This window comes from Polypterus senegalus, chromosome 5 (genome assembly GCF_016835505.1).
Source record: "Polypterus senegalus isolate Bchr_013 chromosome 5, ASM1683550v1, whole genome shotgun sequence".
NCBI classification, from domain to species: Eukaryota; Metazoa; Chordata; class Cladistia; order Polypteriformes; family Polypteridae; genus Polypterus; species Polypterus senegalus.
In genome coordinates this window covers 130693517-130714873 of record NC_053158.1, presented here as the reverse complement: position 1 = coordinate 130714873, position 21357 = coordinate 130693517, and the positions used below count along the sequence as shown (strand labels likewise).

Here is a 21357-nt window from a genome sequence, read left to right as displayed (position 1 = left end):
AAGTTTTGTCCACTCTTTGGTTTTTAGCCACAGGAGCTTTTCAACGTGAAGTTGCTAACTCATCGGGTATTCCTCAGTCATCGCTTAGTTACGCCATGCCACCTGTATAGGATGGTGTTATCCACTTGTCATCCAGATATGTAAGATCTCCTTAAACTGTGGTTGAACTGGGAAACATGAAAGTGCAATTTGCAGCAACATCAAGTTTTTCCGAATGTAATCGGAGCAGTCAACTGTATGCACATTGCTATTGCAATGACGCCGGACAAATTATATCAGCCAGGGATGAATACCAGAAGAAGCTGGCATTATATCATCAATAGCTGGAGAGCCTATAAAATGGCAGCTCTGCACAGTTGCAGGTGCTTTTTCCAACAAGTGCGGCAAAAGACCTTTTAAGGATAGAGATCAGTACTCTGTGCTGATGCTACACTATAATGGTGCCTTCATAGAATGAATTTACTTATGTAAATAGAGAGCATTTCCAATCTATTAATATGTTGCTGTATTGGGTTTTGTGTTGCACAAGCATTTAGCTTGCTTCACAATGTGGCACACAATCGTGACTTGCCTGTACCTGAAGAGATGTGCTGTGATGAACTTGACCTACTAAATGATCAGCCAAATTGGACAGCATAACAACTTCGTTTGAGTGTAATTAACAGAATGTAAAAACAGGTAATCGGATACAGCATTTTTTAACCAATTCATTTAATTTTTGGTTACTATCACATAGTATACAGCCCTTATATTCCTTAGTTCATTGACCACATCTCTTACAGCATCCACTATTGCATTTTGTGACTCCAGAACAGTGTCTGTCAGCACATAGCCAAATTGCCACCCAGCAGTTTTCGAAGAAGAGATGTGTGCACAGCCATCGCAAAAAAATGTGCTTGGCACAGCAGCACCATCAGGTCATTGGTTTGGGGGTCAGCTTTTGTAATATTGTTTGAAACAGAATAAACAGACGGTGATATCTGACAACTTTTTTTTTATTTCAGACACTGTGCGACTTTCTGAACTCGAACATTCGAGTGTCTCCGCCATGCTTTTGTTGCTTATTCCACTGTGTAAGCCAACAAATAATACGTTTTTTCTTGCCTTTACAGAAATTCTTTTTTTCATATACCCTTTCCACTGTCTTTTAACCAAACACTGAACAGAAGGTGATATGTAATATTGAGTTGCATATTAAAACATGTAAAATTCAGAGAGGAGTTGGGGTGTGGCTGTAGTTATGTGTTTTTTAAATTTCATGTTCATTTGGGTTTGTGCATGGAACTTGGCGTACACACAGATTTATACATCTGGATTTTTTTGTGCGTACACACACATTTCCAATTTTGTCCATATGTAATGTTTAGTGTGAATTCTGTGCATAGCATTATACATAAGGTCCCAGATCATCAGTTTACTTTATGTTGTTCGCCTTATCATTTACTAAATTCTTCTATTGAATTTATCTCCAGTGGTCACCTTGAAGGTCAGAGGAATTACTTTTTTATTATTGTTTTTATTCATTTTTGTTGGAATATTAGATTACTAGGGGGGCAACCACCCCCAGCGCCTTCGCCGCCCAACCCCCAGTTGCAGCCAGAATATTAGTAAAATATGTAAATGTACAAAATTAAAATTATTTATTGGAGTCAAAATAATGAAATTCTATAAATATGTAAAAAAAAAAGAATTATTATTTAATGGAATAAAAATCATGAAAAGAAAATAAAATATTTACTTTATTACCGATTGGAGTATTCCCGTTAAACTGAGGTCCACTATGCTCGATGAGCATTTATAAGAGACTAAATAAACAATCCATTTGCTTTCACTAACATTCTTATAGATAAAAAAAATATATATATTTTAAAAAATTACTCATTTAAATAACAGGAAAACTAAAGTTGTATGCAATGAGTCATCATAACTCGACCTTCAGCTAACTAAATTGCCTAAATACAAACATTGGTGTTAGGAATAGATACTTTTTGTTTAATAGTTTGTTCCTGTGAAAGAAAGTTTACTCAATCAAAAATAAAAAAAACACAACTTTCTTGATATTTTAGTTTATAATGTAAAAACGGAATAAGAATCTGAAAATCTAACAACATTACATTAAAGTTCAATAAATTCTGAAAAGAATGATACCAAACATACAGTATATATGTAGGTTTTAAAATAAGCTTGATTTAAAAGTCAAATTAAAACATCACACAAAATCATTGCACTTTTAGGCTTAGGATTATATATACTATCTACTATATTATATAGTAGATTTCACCTTATACAGAAGTTTCCTTTCCCTGGCAGTTGGTCTTTTTGCAATGTCAAGCATGTAGCACAAAGTGGTTTATTTTGTACATTCAATACTGAAAATGTACTAGTAAATTCCTGAGGTATATGCATATATGAATATCTAGAATTGAAGAACAGTTAATTTTAAGACCTAATGTATTTCCCAAGATTTTTTTTGGGTGGGTTATATTTGACTTAAGACAGTAACTTTATTGGGTAAAGTATGCAAAATGTTACACCATCTCTATTGCTTAATTGGAAGCAATCCTTGCCAGTAACAGGAATTTAATGTTGTTAGTGCTTTCGTTCTGCCAAATGAACCCATTCTAATATTGTAGTTTTCTGTCTTCACAGAATATCATCCAAATGATTTGTTAACTGAAGTTGATTAGTAGTTATCAGTCCTTTTTTTTTCTTCTTCAGTATCTTTCCCTATATTTGGTGAAACTGGATACTTCACACTGAGCATATACATTTGTAAATGGAACCAGAGTAAGATCAGGTTTTCTCTAGTCCGGTCTTGGAGGCCCACTTTGGCTATAGGTTTTCCAACCAGTGTCACAAACTTTGAACTATTTTTCCTCTAACTAGTCTAATTTTTTTAATCAGCTGGTGGTGTTTTCTACATGGGGAATTCAAGGAAAAACTGCATTATTATGAAATGCCCTTTTTTTATGAGAAATTTAGAAACCTTTGTACATAACAGGTCTAGCATGGGACTTGACACCTTGCCTAATTAAAGTAAGAGTCCAATTAATTGAAGAAGTTGTTTGTGATGAAAACTTGCAGCCACAGTGATCCCTGAGGACTAAACTTAGTAAACATTGGATTATTTAGTAAACGGCAAGCTTCTTTTGTCCTTTGTATTTTATATTTATTTGGCAAATGCTTAAGAAAACAAGAAGCAATTAATAAGAGTGAATTCTGTTTTTAGTATAAAAGAAGACAGTAAAGATTGAGAATCTTAACAAGTGAGTTATCTAAAATGAAGCACAAGATTTTATTTGAGTATCAGATAGATGGATAATACTTTATAGGGACAAATACTTGGCTCTAATTAAGTAGGTGGATTGGACCTAAAACCTGCAGCTACTTGGACTGAACTTAAGGACCTCTTACTATAGTGTATGGTGTTGGATGTGCATATAATGTGAGTATTAGGCCAGTGTAACTGATTATTAAGTTTTATGGTAAAGCTCAATGATATTTGGTGTACATATAATCATGTGTGTATGAAAACAATGAAGGACACTGGCATATATTTTTCCTTTTTGTTTATTAATCCTGTTGACCAAACACTACAGTTACCAATTGCATGAACAATTAAAATATTAATGATAGCCTGTAACCATTTCCTTATGACATGGATGTCGGTCAGAATCCTGGCTGTTATACATTAATACCTGTTTAACAGACTGATGTCAAAAGGTTTGGAAGCCCTTAGATGTTTTCATGCTTTTGATAGAAATTTATACATTTTTTTTTTTTTTTATCAAAGCGGCATTAAATGAAGTAAAAATACACTTAAGACATTACATTTGGGTGTTACTTCTTGAGATGGCTGATTTTTCACATATGACTGCAAAGCCCAGTTTTGGTAGCCATTACAACTCTGCAGTGTCCTAATAGTAAACTCTTGGAGCTCAACCTTAAATTATGTTTGTATGAAATTTGATTATAATTGTTGTCACAGCTGAAAACCAGCTCTTCTGTTCTATGAGGAAAGTCTTTTCTTGGGTTGCAAGGTTCTTAAATTCCTAAAATCCTTCCTGATTTCTTATTCTTTTGCATGTTTGTCACACAAAATGTTTCTGATCATCAAACACATTTAACCATTAGTCAAATATAACACAAGTAAACACAAAATGCAGTTTTTAAATGATGGTTTTTATTATTTAGGGAGAAAAAAATTCCAAACCTACATGGCCCTGTGTGAAAAAGTAATTGCCCCCTGAACCTAATAACTGGTTGGGCCACCCTTAGCAGCAATAACTGCAATCAAGCATTTGTGATAACTTGCAGTGAGTCTTTTACAGCGCTCTGGAGGAATTTTGGCCCACTCATCTTTTCAGAATTGTTGTAATTCAGCTTTATTTGAGGGTTTTCTAGTAGAGATGCGCCGATCCGATATTCTGTATCGGTATCGGTCCGATCCTGACCTAAATTACTGGATCGGAAATCGGGAAGCAATAAAAAATGTAATTTAATCCTTTAAAAATTACGGAAAATAATTACCGCATGCATAACGTGATTTGGGACATGCATCACGTGATAAGAGTTTCTGTTGCGTGTGAGACTTGCCGACATGTCAGCAGTTTGGAGTTACTTCCGACTCAAAGAAGAAAAAGCCAAGACTGCCGAATGTAATTTATGCAATACAAGTGTTTCGCGGGGTGGTAGCAGAGTTGGAAACTTTAACACAACGAATCTGATTAAACACCTGCAGAAATATAATGGAAAGGAGTACACGGAATTTATTAATTCCACGAGCGCCAAGAAGAAAATGGTGTCGCATCAACAAACACTGTTTGAAACAATTCAGAAACGCGAGAAACTCCCTCCAGAAAGCAACAAAGCAAAGCTGATAACAGAGAAAATCGTCGAGTTTGTTGTGCTTGATGACCAGCCCCTTTCTGTTGTTGAGAATGTGGGGTTTCGGCTCTTAATGGAACATTTGGAGCCTCGTTACGCGCTACCAAACCGACATTTTATCTCCGAGACAGCTGTTCCAGATAAGTACAAACAAGTGCGCAAGTTCATTTTTGAATGCTTGGATAGCGTTCCCGCTTTAAGCTTGACCTCAGATATTTGGAGCTCAGACGTGTGTCCATTGTCCTTGCTAGGTCTAACAGCACAGTGGATAGACTCAAGTTTTAAGTTGCAAAAAGCAGTTTTGCATGCTAAGCAGCTTCGTGGCTCGCACTCAGGAGAGTGCATCGCTACAGCTATAGAGGAAATGTTAAATGAATGGAAAATTTCAAAAATCAAAGTTCATGTTGTTTTACGAGACAATGGCAGCAACGTAATAAAGGCAATGGATAGACTAGGAGTTCCAAGTTTAGGATGCTTCGCGCACACTTTGCAACTCGTGGTGAATGAGGGACTGTTATCGCAACGTAGTATTAGTGATGCAGTGGCTGTCGGAAGAAAAATAGTGGGTCACTTTAAGCACTCTGCACTTGCATATTCACGTTTGGAGAACATTCAAATTGAGCTCAATATGAGCTCAATTTCATTATTAATGTTTCTTTAGATACTAAGCTTTTATGTCATCCTATGTTTTATTTTCGTATACAGTTGCTCTTGTCTTTTTGGATTTTTTGGATGGTGCTGGTCCGTCAAATGCTGCTAAAACTGAGGACATTTAAATAAAAAGAAGCGGTTACTAAACCATGTTCTCTTTGCAATGTTTCTTCCTTATTATATCACAGTTATGATTTCTGTATTTGTGTTGAGGTATATAAAATAATAATAATAATAATAATAATTTATTACATTTATATAGCGCTTTTCAAGGCACTCAAAGCGCTTTACATACAAGGGGATCTCCTCAACCACCACCAGTGTGCAGCATCCACCTGGATGATGCGACGGCAGCCATAGTGCGCCAGAACGCCACCACACACCAGCTTACTGGTGGAGAGGAGACAGAGTGATGAAGCCAATCAGTGTATGGGGATGATTAGGAGGCCATGATGGTCAGAAGCCAATGGGCAAATCTGGCCAGGATGCCGGGGTAACACCCTACTCTTTCCGAAAGACATCCTGGGATTTTAATGACCACAGAGAGTCAGGACCTCGGTTTAACGTCTCATCCGAAGACGGTGCTTTTTTACAGTATAGCGTCCCCATCACTATACTAGGGCATTAGGACCCACACAGACCACCGGGTGAGCACCCCCTGCTGGCCTCACTAACACCTCTTCCAGCAGCAACCTAGTTTTTCCCAGAAGGTCTCCCATTCAGGTACTGACCAGGCTCAACCCTGCTTAGCTTCCGTGGGCAAAATGTATCTGGACATTTTTTTGAAAGCATTAATTTTTGTTTTCTGTTTAAAAAAAGACTCAATGACTGTATCGGATTTGTGACGTATCGGCAGATATCCAAATTCACAATATCGGTATCGGTATCGGACATAAAAAAGTGGTATCGTGCCATGTCTATTTTCTAGCATGAACCACCTTTTTAAGGTCATGCCATAGCATCTCAATTGGATTCAGGTCAGGACTTTGACTAGGCCACTCCAAAGTCTTCATTTTGTTTTTCTTCAGCCATTCAGAGGTGGATTTGCTGGTGTGTTTTGGGTCATTGTCCTGTTGCAGCACCCAAGATCGCTTCAGCTTGAGTTGACGAACAGATGGCCGGACATTCTCCTTCAGGATTTTTTGGTAGACAGTAGAATTCCTGGTTCCATCTATCACAGCAAGCCTTCCAGGTCCTGAAGCAGCAAAACAACCCCAGACCATCACACTACCACCACCATATTTTACTGTTGGTATTAGGGATGGGTATCGTTTAGGTTTTATCCGATACCGGTGCCAAAACGGTACTTTTGAAACGGTGCCGGTGCTTAAACGGTGCTCGAACCGGTGCTTAAAAAAATAAAGAACACAAACTTCGTCCAAAAACCTCTTGTGTTTTAATTTTTCCCAGTAATTTTTTTTAAACAAAATTATAACAAACCTAGCCCTTTCTGTCAATAAAACATAACTTCTTTGGTTGGAACCAGTGCTTAAACAATTGAAAACACAAACTTTGTCATGAAACCTGTGATGTTTAGCAGTTTTTTTGCAAGAAGATAATCATATTAGCCTTTTCTGGAGCCATACGGCATCGCTCTTAATGGCTGATGGCATGCCCAGCACAAGAGAAAACTCTTTCAGAAGGCGTTGATGACGCTGGGACACATAAATAAAACATATAAACCAGTTCCCAGAATAAACAGAAAATAAATTTGAATTTTCATTAATTTTTTTCTTCCAGATAAAAATAAAAACATATAGCTCACCTTTTATTCAAATATAGTTTACTTATAATATTTAGAGAAGACTTACAAAGCTAAGCAGCTATGAACATATTAACCTTTACAGTATTATACAGTCTATTTTTTTTATGTAAGAGTAATACAACATTTTCACCTGAATGATGGTGACTCCACCGTTGAAAATGGATGGAGATCTTTGACTATAAATTTTGTCACTGCCCTATGAATTTCGTCCACTTTTTCTTTCGTCATTTTAGCCTTTTTGGCCAGGGTGAAGGGAGTATCTGCCATCAAACAAGAAGACAGCCGCATGTAACTACGACGGTGTTTGCTAGTTCACCTTACATGCATTAATGTAATAACGTGGTTCAACGTAAATTGCACGAACAACATTAAGCTACTCACCCAGAGAAGAACGGGTGCTGCTGCCATCATCATCTTCAGTTATCATTTCTGCTACACTGGCAGGGCTAGGGGCCGGACTCTCCTCCTCGGGTTCTTGGATGTTGCTAACTCCGAGAACAGGCACCACACCCGCAGTAGATGTGCTCGGTGTGATGTCTTGCTGCAAGTTATCAAATGCGGTGCATTTTTCGGTTTTTAAAAAAACGCCATGCGACGCCATGTGTTTCATTAGATTTGAGGTGTTACCTCCTTTGCACATTATTACCTTTAAGCATTTGTTGCAGGCTGCTGAGTTTATATCTTTTGCTGTGAAGTACAGCCACACTCTTGACTGCGCTTCGGCATTTTAGCTCTGCTCTAAAAAAAAACCCGTACATACCTGGGCCCGCCTACTAGATTTCTCAGGGAAAAAAACACCGAAATGAAGCACCGAATTGTGCGCTGCTTTTCGGTCTGGTTACTACCATTCATGTCAGCACCGGTTCCACAATGGCACCGGACACCGGTACCCATCCCTAGTTGGTATGATGTTCTTTTTCTGAAATGCTGTGTTCCTTTTACTCCAGATGTAACGGGACATTTGCCTTCCAAAAAGTTCAACTTTTGTCTCATCAGTCCACAAGGTATTTTCCCAAAAGTCTTGGCAATCATTGAGATGTTTCTTAGCAAAATTGAGACGAGCCCTAATGTTCTTTTTGCTTAACAATGGTTTGCGTCTTGGAAATCTGCCATGCAGGCCGTTTTTGCCCAGTCTCTCTCTTATGGTGGAGTCATGCACACTGACCTTAATTGAGGCATGTGAGACCTGCAGTTCTTTAGACGTTGTCCTGGGGTCTTTTGTGACCTCTCGGATGAGTCGTCTCTGCCCTCTTGGGGTAATTTTGGTCGGCCGGCCACTCCTGGGAAGGTTCACCACTGTTCCATGTTTTTGCCATTTGTGGATAATGGCTCTCACTGTGGTTCGCTGGAGTCCCAAAGCTTTAGAAATGGCTTTATAACCTTTACCAGACTTATAGATCTCAATTACTTCTGTTCTCATTTGTTCCTGAATTTCTTTGGATCTTGGCATGATGTCTAGCTTTTGAGGTGCTTTTGGTCTACTTCTCTGTGTCCGGCAGCTCCTATTTAAGTGATTTCTTGATTGAAACAAGTGTGGCAGTAATCAGGCCTGGGGGTGGCTACGGAAATTGAACTCAGGTGTGATACACCACAGTTAGGTTATTTTTTTAACAAGGGGCAATTACTTTTTCACACAGGGCCATGTAGGTTTGGATTTTTTTTCTCCCTAAGTAATAAAAACCATCATTTAAAAACTGCATTTTGTGTTTAATTATGTTTATATTTGACTAATGGTTAAATGTGTTTGATGATCAGAAACATTTTGTGTGACAAACATGCAAAAGAATAAGAAATCGGGAAGGGGGCAAATAGTTTTTCACACCACTGTATATAGCGAGTGGCACCATGGCCTGAGGAAGTTCTAGTCAGATTTTTCTGTTGCTAAAGAAGCTTGTTGAACTGATTATGTGACTTGACATGTAAGGGTAATTGACCCAAAGTGGTTGTTTTAAAGTCACATTGAGTCGCTGCTAATATAAAACTAGATTTGGAATGAGCAAAGAGGATTTTGGTAATGTGGCAAAAGCATCATATAATAACTTTTGCAGTTTTTTGTCACAATAAATGATGCATATGTTGACATTTTCCTTTTCTTAAAGCTAGCTTGCAATTTACTTAATAGGTGCAACCCAATTGGAGACACAGCAATGCCCCATTTAAAAAAGGTTGCAGAAAGCAAAGGGTCCCTTTTTATTTAATATTTTATGCTAATCATTCAGTAATAATGCCTCTGACTCTGAGCAAGTGGTGTATAAATAAAAATTAAAATCTGTCTTACTATTAAGTGTCTAAAAGTAAATTTATTAGAGATTAACTATATCACATATTTCAAATTGTTTTAAGATTACACATTTTTATGTCTTTGAAAATGATTTCTGGTATATGACAGTATTTGCCACCACTGCCGTCTGACTTGATATTCAGTATAGTGAATAATGGAGATTGGTAAGAGTGCTAATGGGCAGGGTGGGACAAACTATAGCCTGTGGAACTGATCAGGCCCACCAGGTAATTTTAACAGACTGTTGAGATCAAATATAACTGAATATTCAACCACCTTGATGTAATGTTCTCCTCCTTCTTGTATTTCAGTATTTGCAATTAAATCATGCACAAATGCGATACCAGTTTTATTCACAAATCGAGTGGGTCCATCACACAAAGAGGGTACATTAGTCAAACTATCAGGGTGTAAAAGTGGATAGTTAACAGTAAATGCAGCGTGTTCAGCAAGGCTTGAACTACAACATTTTTTTTTCTTATAGGTTGGAATAAATAATAAATGTTTAATTTGTAAGAAACCTGTCGCAATGTTCAAAACTTTATTAACAACACCCTTCACTGCTACCTGTAACCTTGTTTAGTATCTTAATAGCTTTATAGATCTGGTAGATCTAATCTTTATTTGCCCTGCGGGAAAGTACAATTTCATAGTATTAACATTATCCAGTATAACAGTTATTGGCACAGTATATTGCACAGAACTTCATTTTCTATGAAGAAGTGTGATAGACCTACTCTAGGGCTGTTAGACATCATTATTCAGATATAGTTTGAATATCTCTGTCAAAGATCTTATTCTAGGAAAATGTTGATATTTGATTGTAAAAGAATGATCGTTTATTTTATTTACATTATTGTCATTGAATTACTCCAGGTGCCTTTTGCAATGCTTCAGTATTTTACAGATCTATTTTTGCATTTTGTGATCAACCTTTTTATAATACTGAATGGTCAACTTAACTTCATTAGCAAAACTTACTGCTCCTTCACAATAAAGTGTGTGTTTTTTCCCCGTTCCACTGCTCTAAGGTTTGCTCTACAAGTGCACTGAGAATAGTGTTTCAAAATGCTTCTCTGGTGCACTAAAAGTAAGCTATCATTCAGCATCTGATCTTATTTGGATACACCCATAAAACTGAGATTCCTAACTTTTGTGCCTAAAACAATGAGGTGTAATTAAAATTATTCAGGCCTAATTTATTAAAATAGTTGCTGCATCTCTAAGGTGAAAAAAGTAGACAAGATTCTTTGAAACCTCTCTTGATGCTATGACAGTCCCACTTTTCTGGGCGAGTCCTCCAATGTCAACTGGCTTTTTTTTTTGTCTGAATCTGGCAACATAAACAGTACCCTGCCACTTTTCCACTGGAAACCTCCAAATAATAAAACAAGTTTACCTTGGACCTGCCTGTCTCTTGCTCATACTAAATAACCCCTATTCCCTCTGATCTCGGAATGGTCTGTTTGGCACAAAAACACTGCCACTTTTCCCTCACTCGTGTCATTCAGCTCTTTCTTGGAAGGATGCCCAGTGCCCTCACAGTAAATATTTCCCCTGGGCTCCACTCCAAGTGAGCTACCCATGCAACAGCAAGAAGCATCACAATACGATTGTAATGCCAAACGCCAACCAAGAGCTACAAATGGGACCCAAGCAGCAGTGTAAAGTAAAAATTTGAACAATAATGAAGTGAATGTGCAAGTGTGGCCTGTTAGGAGTTAAGCTGCTTTTCGTGACTGATTTTTTTTAACTTGCTATACTGACAAGAACTTGCAGACTCAGCTGTCAGATTTAGACTGATGACAGGGGCAGTATTGATGCTTGCCTTTTATAGGGTACACGAGCTTTGGATTTTGATGATTCCTATATTAAAATAACAGTTGCCTGAGTATCACTTGGATTTTTTTTCTTTTTACTGTTACCATGATAATAATAAAGTATAAAATAGAAGGATAAAAACTTTTTACAGCTGATTTTAATGTCCATTATAACTGTATGGTATTGCTAGGTAGTACAATTACAACAAAACCAAACATTAGAACATCAGATAATAAGTGGAGACATTGAGCTACTGCAGCATGTACCTTCTCTACATGGTGCACAGTGGCATCATAATCAACAATGATGATTAGAATCAACACTGTAAATGCTGTAACTTACATATTCTTCACTAACTGTTGTAATTTCTTTAAGGTGAATATGTTAATTCCTGAGTGTGCTGTTCTACCTTCTGAACTGAATGCACTTGTCAACTCCTTTGAAAAATATTATCTTGTGAAGAATGTACCAGTATATGAACTAGTGGAGCAGCAGTTCATTGACAGATTTGTTAAAAAAGGTATTTGTTTGTTTTTGTTTTTGTTTGTTTGTTTTAATTTTTTTTTTTCATTCATCATTTAATGTTATTTGTTTTGTGTTTTAGGCTCTGTGTATGCACTTTCTTATAACACACAAATAGATCAAGACAACACAGTGGCTTTATTGCCTACAGGTACTGTATACATTACTTTCTTATTTGGATGTTTATTCAACATAGTCTTGAAAAACTACATACAACCTATAAAGTGTGTTTTTTTTTTTTTTTTTTTAAAAAGTGGATATACTTCATTGAAGCAGTATTTATAGCTAAAGGTGACATAACAAACATCATGCCACATTCATATTTTGTAGTCCATTATATAATTTAAGTAAATATAAAATGCAAATGTCCTATGTGGAAAAAGTACCTCTACATTTATCACTACCTGAAATAACTAAAATTAGAATCGGGTGCAAATGATTTGAACGTCATTAAAGAGGATCTTGCACCTCAACGATTTAATTATCTTACTCATTGTTGTTGAATTGTGTGTTACCACCATGCCTAGATTGAAATAACCTAAAAAAAAAAAAAAATTGGACATCGGCCACTCCTCTGTGCAGGAGATCTACAAGAGGAGATTTCCAACAGCTGCGTTCTTGTCTACCACCCATAAAGCATGGTGATGGAAATGTTATGGTTTCGGGCTGCCTTGGCACCGTCATAGAGTGAAGTATGAATTGTTCATTGTGCTAGAGGGTGCAGTGACTAAAAAGAAAGAAATGGAGGGTCACAGGATGGCCAAATCCAAGTCCAGATCCTGTGGAGATGCTGTGCAAGACTCAAATCATGATCACGCTATTGAAAGGATTCTGCATGAGTGAGTGGGGAAAAATCTTCTCCCAGTCAATATCTGAACCTGGCAGTTAGTAATACAGTCCCGATCAAAAGTTTAAGATCACTTGAAAAATGGCCAAAAATCATATTTTGCATGGTTGAATCTTAACAAGGTTCCAAATAGAGCTTCAACATGCAACAAGAAGAAATGGGAGTGAGACAAAACATTTTTTGACCATGCAATTTTATGAAAACAACGATTAAACTGAAACAGGCTGTTTTACAGCTGATCAAAAGTTTAGGACCACACCTCCAAAAAAACCCGTAAACTCCCCCAAAACAGAAATCAAACTTCCAAACTTGAACTCGGTACTGAGTAGCTCCACCATTATTGTTGATCACTTCAAAAATTCGTTGCGGCATGCTTGATGCAAGCGTTTCCATGAGGTGAGTGGGAACATTTCTCCAAGTGGTGAAGACGGCCGCACGAAGGGCATCTACTGTCTGGAACTGTTGTCCATTTTTGTAAACTTCCCTTGCCATCCATCCCCAAAGGTTCTCGATTGTATTTAGATCAGGAGAAAAAGCAGGATGGGCCAAAAGAGTGACATTATTCTCCTGGAAGAAGTCCCTTGTCCTGTGGGCATTGTGTACTGTAGCGTTGTCCTGTTGAAAAACCCAGACGAGGGCCCTCAGTCATGAGGAATGCTCTCTGCAACATCTGGACATAGCCAGCGGCCGTTTGACGCCCCTGCACTTCCTGAAGCTCCATTGTTCCACTGAAGGAAAAAGCACCCCAGACCATTATGGCGCCCCCTCCACTGTGGCGCGTAGAAAACATCTCAGGTGGGATCTGCTTGTCATGCCAGTAACGTTGGAAACCATCAGGACCATCAAGGTTAAATTTTTTTTCTCATCAGAGAATAAAACTTTCTTCCACCTTTGAATGCCCCATGTTTGATGCTCTCTTGCAAAGTCCAAACGAGCAGTTCTGTGGCATTCAAGGAGATGAGATCTTTGAAGACGTTTTTTGTTTTTGAAGCCCTTCCGTCTCAGATGCCATCTGATGGTTATGGGGCTGCAGTCAGCACCAGTAACGGCCTTAATTTGGGTCGAGGATCGTCCAGTGTCTTGATGGACAGCCAATTGGATCCTCCAGCTCAGTGCTGGTGAAATTTGTTTGGGTCTTCCACTTGACTATTTTGTTCCATAACCCACAAGATCATTTAAGAAATTCCAAATGACTGTCTTACTGCGTCCCACCTCAGCAGCAATGACGCGCTGTGAGAGACCCTGCTTATGCAGTTCAACAACCTGACCACGTTCAAAAAAGGAGAGTTTTTTTGCCTTTGCCATCAGAACGTGTGACTACCTGACAGAAAATGACAATGAATCCACATCTTTGCACAGATTTGGCCTTTTAAAGGCATGTGGTCCTAAAATTTTGATCAGCTGTAAAACAGCCTGTTTCAATTTAATCGTTATTTTCAATTAATTGAATGCTCAAAAAATGTTTTGTCTCACTCCCATTTCTTCTTGTTGCATGTTGAAGCTCTACTTGGAACCTTGTTAAGATCCAACCATGCAAAATATGATTTTTTGCCATTTTTCAAGTGGTCTTAAACTTTTGATCGGGACTGTAGGAAACATCTGCTTGAGGTTGCTTTTGCCAAATGGGGCAGTACCAGCTGTTGTAGTCAAGGGTGTATTTACTTGTAACACAGACATAAACTTTAAATTATTGCAAAGTCAAATTTTAATTGCATTTTTTTCTATACAGTCAGTCAGTCAGTCATTGTCCAACCCACTATATCCTAACACAGGGTGACGGGGGTCTGCTGGAGCCAATCCCAGCCAACACAGGGTGCAAGGCAGGAACAACCCCCGGGCAGGGTGCCAGCCCACCACAGTCTATACTATCACTTTTATCTAAATATGCTGTTTAAATGAAAATCAAATCTTGACATGTCCACATAAGTTAAAAATGAAAAATATTTCTTGAGGTGTACTTACTTACACGTGAAGAAGTGTTTGTTAATCATGATTGTAGTTTGTAGTACAAATTTGAGCCATTGGTCACCTGCCATTATGTTTTGGAAGTGTAATTTGATAGACTTCATCCACTTTGTTACTTAGAGTTTGAAGGCAGTAATAGAATTTTCATGTACGATTTTGCTTTGGGTAATATGAATTTCTGTTCTTTCTTAGCAAGTTCCTAAGAAATGCAGAAAAAAATCACATCTAGGCTGAGCCACATATTCTTGTATTCTCTGTTTATACTGCTGTCTTTTTAGCAGTGGCATACCTTAATGTGTAAGGTATTTTGTGGAGATACAGTAATCCCTCGCTATATCGCGCTTTGACTTTCGCGGTTTCACTCTATCGCGGATTTTAAATGTAAGCACATCTAAATATATATCACAGATTTTTCGCTGGTTCGCGGATTTCTGCAGACAGTGGGTCTTTTAATTTATGCTACACACTTCCTCAGTTTGTTTGCGCTGTTGATTTCATACAAGGGACGCTATTGGCGGATGGCTTAGAAGCTACCCAATCAGAGCATGTATTACATATTAACTAAAACTCCTCAATGCTATAAGATATGCATCCCGCGCGGAGCTTGATTGTTTGCTTGTCTCTGCCTCTCTCTCTCACCCTCTCTGACATTCTCTGCGCCTGACGGAGGGGCTGTGAGCAGAGGTGCTGTTTGCTTAAAAGATACTGACGCTCCTCTAAAAAAATGCTGCTTTATTGCGGTGCTCGGCATATTTAAAAGCACAAAAGCACACGGATTGATTTTTTGATTGTTGCTTTAATCTCGCTCGCTCTCTCTGACGTTCTCTGTGCCTGACGGAGGAGATGTGAGCAGAGGGGCTGTTTGCTTAGAAGATACTAACGCTCCCGCGGCAAACTTAAAAGCACAAGTATTGATTTTTTGATTGTTTGCTTTTCTTTGCGAGCTCTCTCTCTCTCTCCCTCTGAAATTCTCTGCTCCTGAAGAGAAGATATGTTTGCATTCTTTTAATTGTGAGAAAGAACTGTCATCTCTGTCTTGTCATAGAGGACAGTTTAAACTTTTGACTAAAGGATGTTATTTCATGTCTAGATGGCTCTAATAATGTTAACAGTGTGGGAGAGTTTATAAGGGCTTAAAATATATAAAAATAACTACACAAACATATGGTTTCTACTTCGCGGATTTTCGTCTATCGCGGGGGGTTCTGGAACGCAACCCCCGCGATCGAGGAGGTATTACTGTACTACTATTGTTGAAATTCATAGTTTTGCTTTCTGATTCCAAAAGTTTCAGAACAGTCACTGTTCCTAATTGTTTAAAAAAAAAAATACTGTCAAAACACTTTGCCAAGTAACTGAAAATTGTTTTCTTTATTAAATATTTTCCTAACAGTAAGTCATTACAACAACAATAAACTGTAATTACATGTGTGAAAAGGGTTTATGAAATGTTTTGAACAGCACTTCAGTATATGCTGTAGCTGAAAACTGAGCCCAGACAGGTTTGTGGGAAACTGAAGTAGCTTTCTGAGACTGCATAAATGTGATGAAAAAATTTATCGTTTGATTTGCTGTTGTTGGTTGTGAAGGATCTGTGGCTAATTGGAACAATCTGATTGAGATTTAGCATCTTTGAAGTCTCAAGGTAATATTGTTGACTGCATGCCCCATGATGGATAGCAGGTTATTGTGGCACTTCTGAAAAGTTATAGTATTACAGAAATATAGAATCATTACTGTAGGCATAACACATCCCCAAGTCATAAATAAATTGCCAAGAGTTTTGCTGTTTTGCCATCAAAAGCAGCTGTTGTTGTTTTTTTTTTTTAAAGACAAAAATGACTTAATTACTAATTACTTATTTTTAATTAACCTCTCTCACAGCGTATTTGACTGTGAACTAATCCATAATTGAAGTCTTTCAGAATGTTTCTAAGTTTTAATGCTGAATAATTAGAAAATTTAACAATGCTTTTCAGTGGGAGTGTTAGAAATTTCAAAAATGTGTACAGTGCATATAGATACAACAGAACAACAATTGAACTTTCTGACAATTTCCTTGAAGAATAATTGAGGAAAATTTTAAACAGTCTGCCCACTGGGACCTAATTTGTTTCTTGCAGACAATCGGACATAACACAGACAATAGATGCTTTTCACATTACAAGAGAACCCTCCTAAAGAATTTTTAGTTTTAAATATTTTTTACTTCTTAAGATAACCGTGAAGGCTGATTTTAGTGATGTTATATGCTTATAAATGTCTTAATAAATAAAATGGACCTTATATGCAGACAGACAAGTGCATAGATAGTCAAATCACTTTTTAATATTGCTTGTGCTGGTAAAGAATGTTGTTGTTTCTACGCTATCATTTTCAGTAAAGATTTTAATTTTGCTGTCTGGGTAAGGGGTGAACATTAATATCTAAAGCACTGTTTTAACTTTATTTAAATATTCATTGCTTTCTGGTGACATTAATATGTTTCAAGCACAAACAAATGGTATAAAAGCCTTACACTGACTGTAAAAGCTGACTATAATTTAACACAAGAAATAACAATATCCAAAAGTGGCTTAGTGTTCCGAACATACTTGTGATAATGGTGAATTTATAGACAAGGGTGCTAGAAGATTTCAAAGAAAAAAAATAAAATAATCTACATCATACCTCTCATAAAAAATCGAATTATTTGTATTATTATTGCATTTATAATAGTAGTAATAGAATAAATAATTTAATAATAATAATAAATCTTATTATTGAAGGTTTTAAAAAGTTTTTTTTTAATTTTTCAGATATGATTCTTAATGATAGTGTTAGAGTTCACTATAATTTTCTATACTGAACCTATTATCTTAAGGGGTGATATTCTTTAACACTAGAACACCTGATGCCTATGAAAAAAGTCTTAATCCCGGGCCACCTTAAATTCCTTCACATCTCTCCATCAGCGTCTTTTGTTTTGTAAATGTGTCAGTCAGCAGAAGTAGCAAGCAGCCTGCTATCCCATCCACATCCAATGGAGCTGAAGTCAGTCGAAAAATTCTCGGCGCTCGCAGAGCGTATTTATCTGGGTGTGAGGTACCTGGAGTTGTATAGGGTAAATAAGAGCTGTTTCTGGACAAAGGCAGAACTGTAACAGACAGCTTCTTCACTGCGCTTTTGCTGGCTAAAGACTGCTGCACTGCAACACAACTCTGCTTGGCACCGAAAGTAAAATGGGACTTCCACTTGCAGCTATAGTCACTTTAGTACATGAGCAATTTGCCACGCTCATGTTTAGATCTGCCAGTGTCATAGTGATGGCAACACAGTTTTTCAATGCTAAAAAATGGAAAATTCTTGAATGGTCAAAACAGTCACCTGAGTTGGGCATGCCATCCATATGCTGAAGAGAAGTTAAGAGGACAAGCCCCTGAAACAAATAAGAGCCACAGATGGCTGCATTGGAGGCTTGGCAGAGCAGCACCTGGTGATAGTTACGAATCGCAGGCTTTAAGCAATAATTGCATGCAAAGGATGTACAATAAAGTACTAATTATGACTGCTTTAATATACTTGCTGTTGCTATGCCCCAAACCAGGAGTGGCCAACCTGCGGCTTCTAAGCTGCATGCGGCTCTTCGTTCATATTGAAGTTTGTGTGTTTTTTTTTTTTTTTTTTAAATGTTCGTGTTCGCTTTGCTTGAGTTCGTCAAATGTGCATGAGATGAAAATACCGCAAAGTTTCCTAGTAGAGGCAAGATCATTTAAGTTAACAATTTGTGTCAAGTTCGCTCTCAAAATGGCAGGGAAAAAAAGCACAGCAAAACAAAAATATGAAGATGAACACAGGACGTTTTTAACAGAGTGGGAGAGTTTATATTTTTTTGTTGAACATAATGGCAAGCCATTCTGCCTTTATATGTCAGGCATCATTAGCACATTTCAAAGCTTCAGATCTTCAGTGCCACTTCAGCTCCCTCCATACTAACATCGACCAGGAATTTCCAAAAGGGACTGACCTTCGCAAGCATGAGTTGGTCACTTTGAAAACTCAGGCAGAAAAGCAGATACAGTTTTTCCGAAAATTTACGAAGCGCTCAGAGACCATAACGCTTGCATCGTATCAACTGGCTTGGAACATTGCACGGGCTAAAAAGCCATACAATGAAGGGGAGTTCGTTAAAAAATGTGTCAGTGACGTTGTTGAAATCTTGTCTCCTGATACCATGCGTTTTAGTTTGTCGTTTTCAGATGTCCAACTGTCCCGCCACACTGTTGAACACAGAATATCGGACATTAACATGGCTATTGAATCACAGTTGCACTCTGACCTTCAAGCATGTGAGTATTTTAGTGTCGCATTGGGTGAGAGTTGTGATATACAAGACAAGCCTCAGCTGGCAATATTTGCACGGTCTGTGTCAAATGATTGTGTGATCAAAGAAGAACTCCTTGATATTGTCCTATTAAAAGAGAACCCGTGGCATAGATGTAAAAGAAACAATGATGTGAAAGCAAATCTGCCCATACCGAGTGGCAACAACGGAATACAAGCCAGATTTGAAGAGGATTGTTCAAGGCAAGGAATACCAGAAGTCCCACTAAGCAACATGCATAGTAAAAGAAAAACGCTATTGTAAATTATTATATTTTTGTTTGTGGACTTGGTTGAACTGAGAGTTTGTGTGTGTTAGACACTGCACACAATGTTCATTGTTAAAAATGACTGGCCTGTGGTTTTAGTACTGTAGGAATCAATTTCTGTCATTATCATGTTGGTGTGTGACATTTACTATAAATCTGGCTGAGCAGAGGTGTGTGTGTGTGTGTGTGAGTGTGTGAGGATGGGATGGATGATGTTCATGTGTGCCCATGTGTATGATGTGGCTCTTTGTGGTAACACAGTAAAAAATGTGGCTCTTGGTCTCTGACTGGTTGGCCACCCCTACCCAAATATTATGGTTCCCTGAAATGGGTTCGGGGGAACCATCTATTTAAAAAGTGTTGTGATTTATGCATTGTGAGACCAAAATGTATGCAAGTACTCTAAAATTATTGTGCACTGTAATCACATTTCAATTGTTTGATTTGTATTTTTAAACTGTAGAGCAGAGTGGTAAATCAAGGACAAAATGTGTCTTTGTCCCAAACTTTATCAAGGGCACTGTATGTCCACATTTGTTAAAGAAAAATAAGTTTCATGTGGTGTACTTTTTCACATGGCTGTATGCACAGTCTCAACATACTAGGTAAACACAATTTTTGTAGTCTAATTGCCAGAATAGTGTTCCATCCTGTGATGGCTCAGTGACATTTTGTACAATGGGTAGAAAAAGATGAATTTTATAATTATGATTAACAAGTTATCTTCCTTTTGGATTTATCTTCATTTCCTTATTCCTATCCACTCTTCTCAACCAACTGCCTGTGTTTTGTGGCTGTGCTTTTTAAGTAACATTAGGGTAACATCACTGGAGTAAGTCTGCAGCTACTGTAGTCTAGGATAAACAAGACATTATTTAGAAAAATTGGGATCCATAGAACATTATACAGTATTAAAGAAAAAAAATGTGAGCCAATCTTCATGATGGAAGAAGGCCACCTGCTCTGCAGAGCCGAGTCCGTAAAAGGTGAAAGGGGTGAAAGATAAACAGAGAGCCCTTAAAGCGGCGGCGGGACAGAAGCAAGGCATACACAATGATTCAATCATCAAGGTTTATAAAATGAAATTCTAGAAATCAAACAATAAACTAAGAAAAAACATGAAATAACTATATACAATAAATATAACATGAAATAACTATATACATACAATAAAAATCAAACAACAATCCAAGGAACTATATACAAACAAACAATAAATTAATTTTAAAAAATTCTTTAATGGGCACCCCGCCCAGCACGATTTTTCTTCTCCCTCCTCTTTTCCTCCAGCCACTCCTGGACACCTGCCAGCTGAGGTGGAGCAAAAGAATCCCCCCACCCCCAAAGCAGCTGTGGCCAACCCCTTTCGTTTTTGGACGACCACAGAGCTGGCAAAGACAGGCCTCTACTTTCTTCCTTTGTTTGGGAGGGATTCCTTGTTGTCGTGCAAGCTCGTCTGCCTCCTGCTTTTTCATCCACCGCCAGGCACTGGTGCGGGGTACCAAAGGTCCCGCCTGTGGCGGTGGAAGCGGAGGAGCGGCAGTGTCAGCTGGCGGGGGGAGTGGCTGGGTTGCGGGCAACAATTAGCGGTGCCACATCCACGGGGCCCCGAGGTTGCTGCGTCGCCTGACTGGACAGGTGAGGTGGGTCGGGGTATTGATACTCTTCTGAAGCGGATTCCTCGGGGCCTGTGGGCCGTGGGCTCCGAAGTAAGGGCCAAGCTGTTTGGCAATGGCACGGCCACCTCCAGAGCCCACTGTACCAGCTCCCTGGTGCGAGCATAGTGCCTACAGGGACAGAAAGCAAAGTAAGTCTTGAGGAGGGGCATGGTGGATCCCACTTGTCCAGTGTGTACTTACCATTGTGCTAGGGTGCGCTGATTGAGGGGGGAATAACTGTATACGTGTCGGGGTCATGAGTACCGGGTTTGTAAGTATGTTCTCTTGAATGCAGATATAATCCCGCATTACAGCTGCCCAGCGGTTCA

At 38.2% G+C, this 21357-nt stretch overlaps 1 protein-coding gene across 1 annotated transcript in view; it reads left to right on the top strand.

Annotated features, from left to right (window-relative positions):
• Nucleotides 1–21357, top strand: part of LOC120529500 (ribonuclease P protein subunit p40-like) — a 43896-nt gene that overhangs the window by 3027 nt on the left and 19512 nt on the right. The window contains exons 2-3 of the mRNA XM_039753359.1: nucleotides 11781–11925; nucleotides 12010–12078. Coding sequence (XP_039609293.1) covers nucleotides 11781–11925; nucleotides 12010–12078 — 214 coding nt within the window. The remainder of the gene's footprint in view (nucleotides 1–11780; nucleotides 11926–12009; nucleotides 12079–21357) is intronic.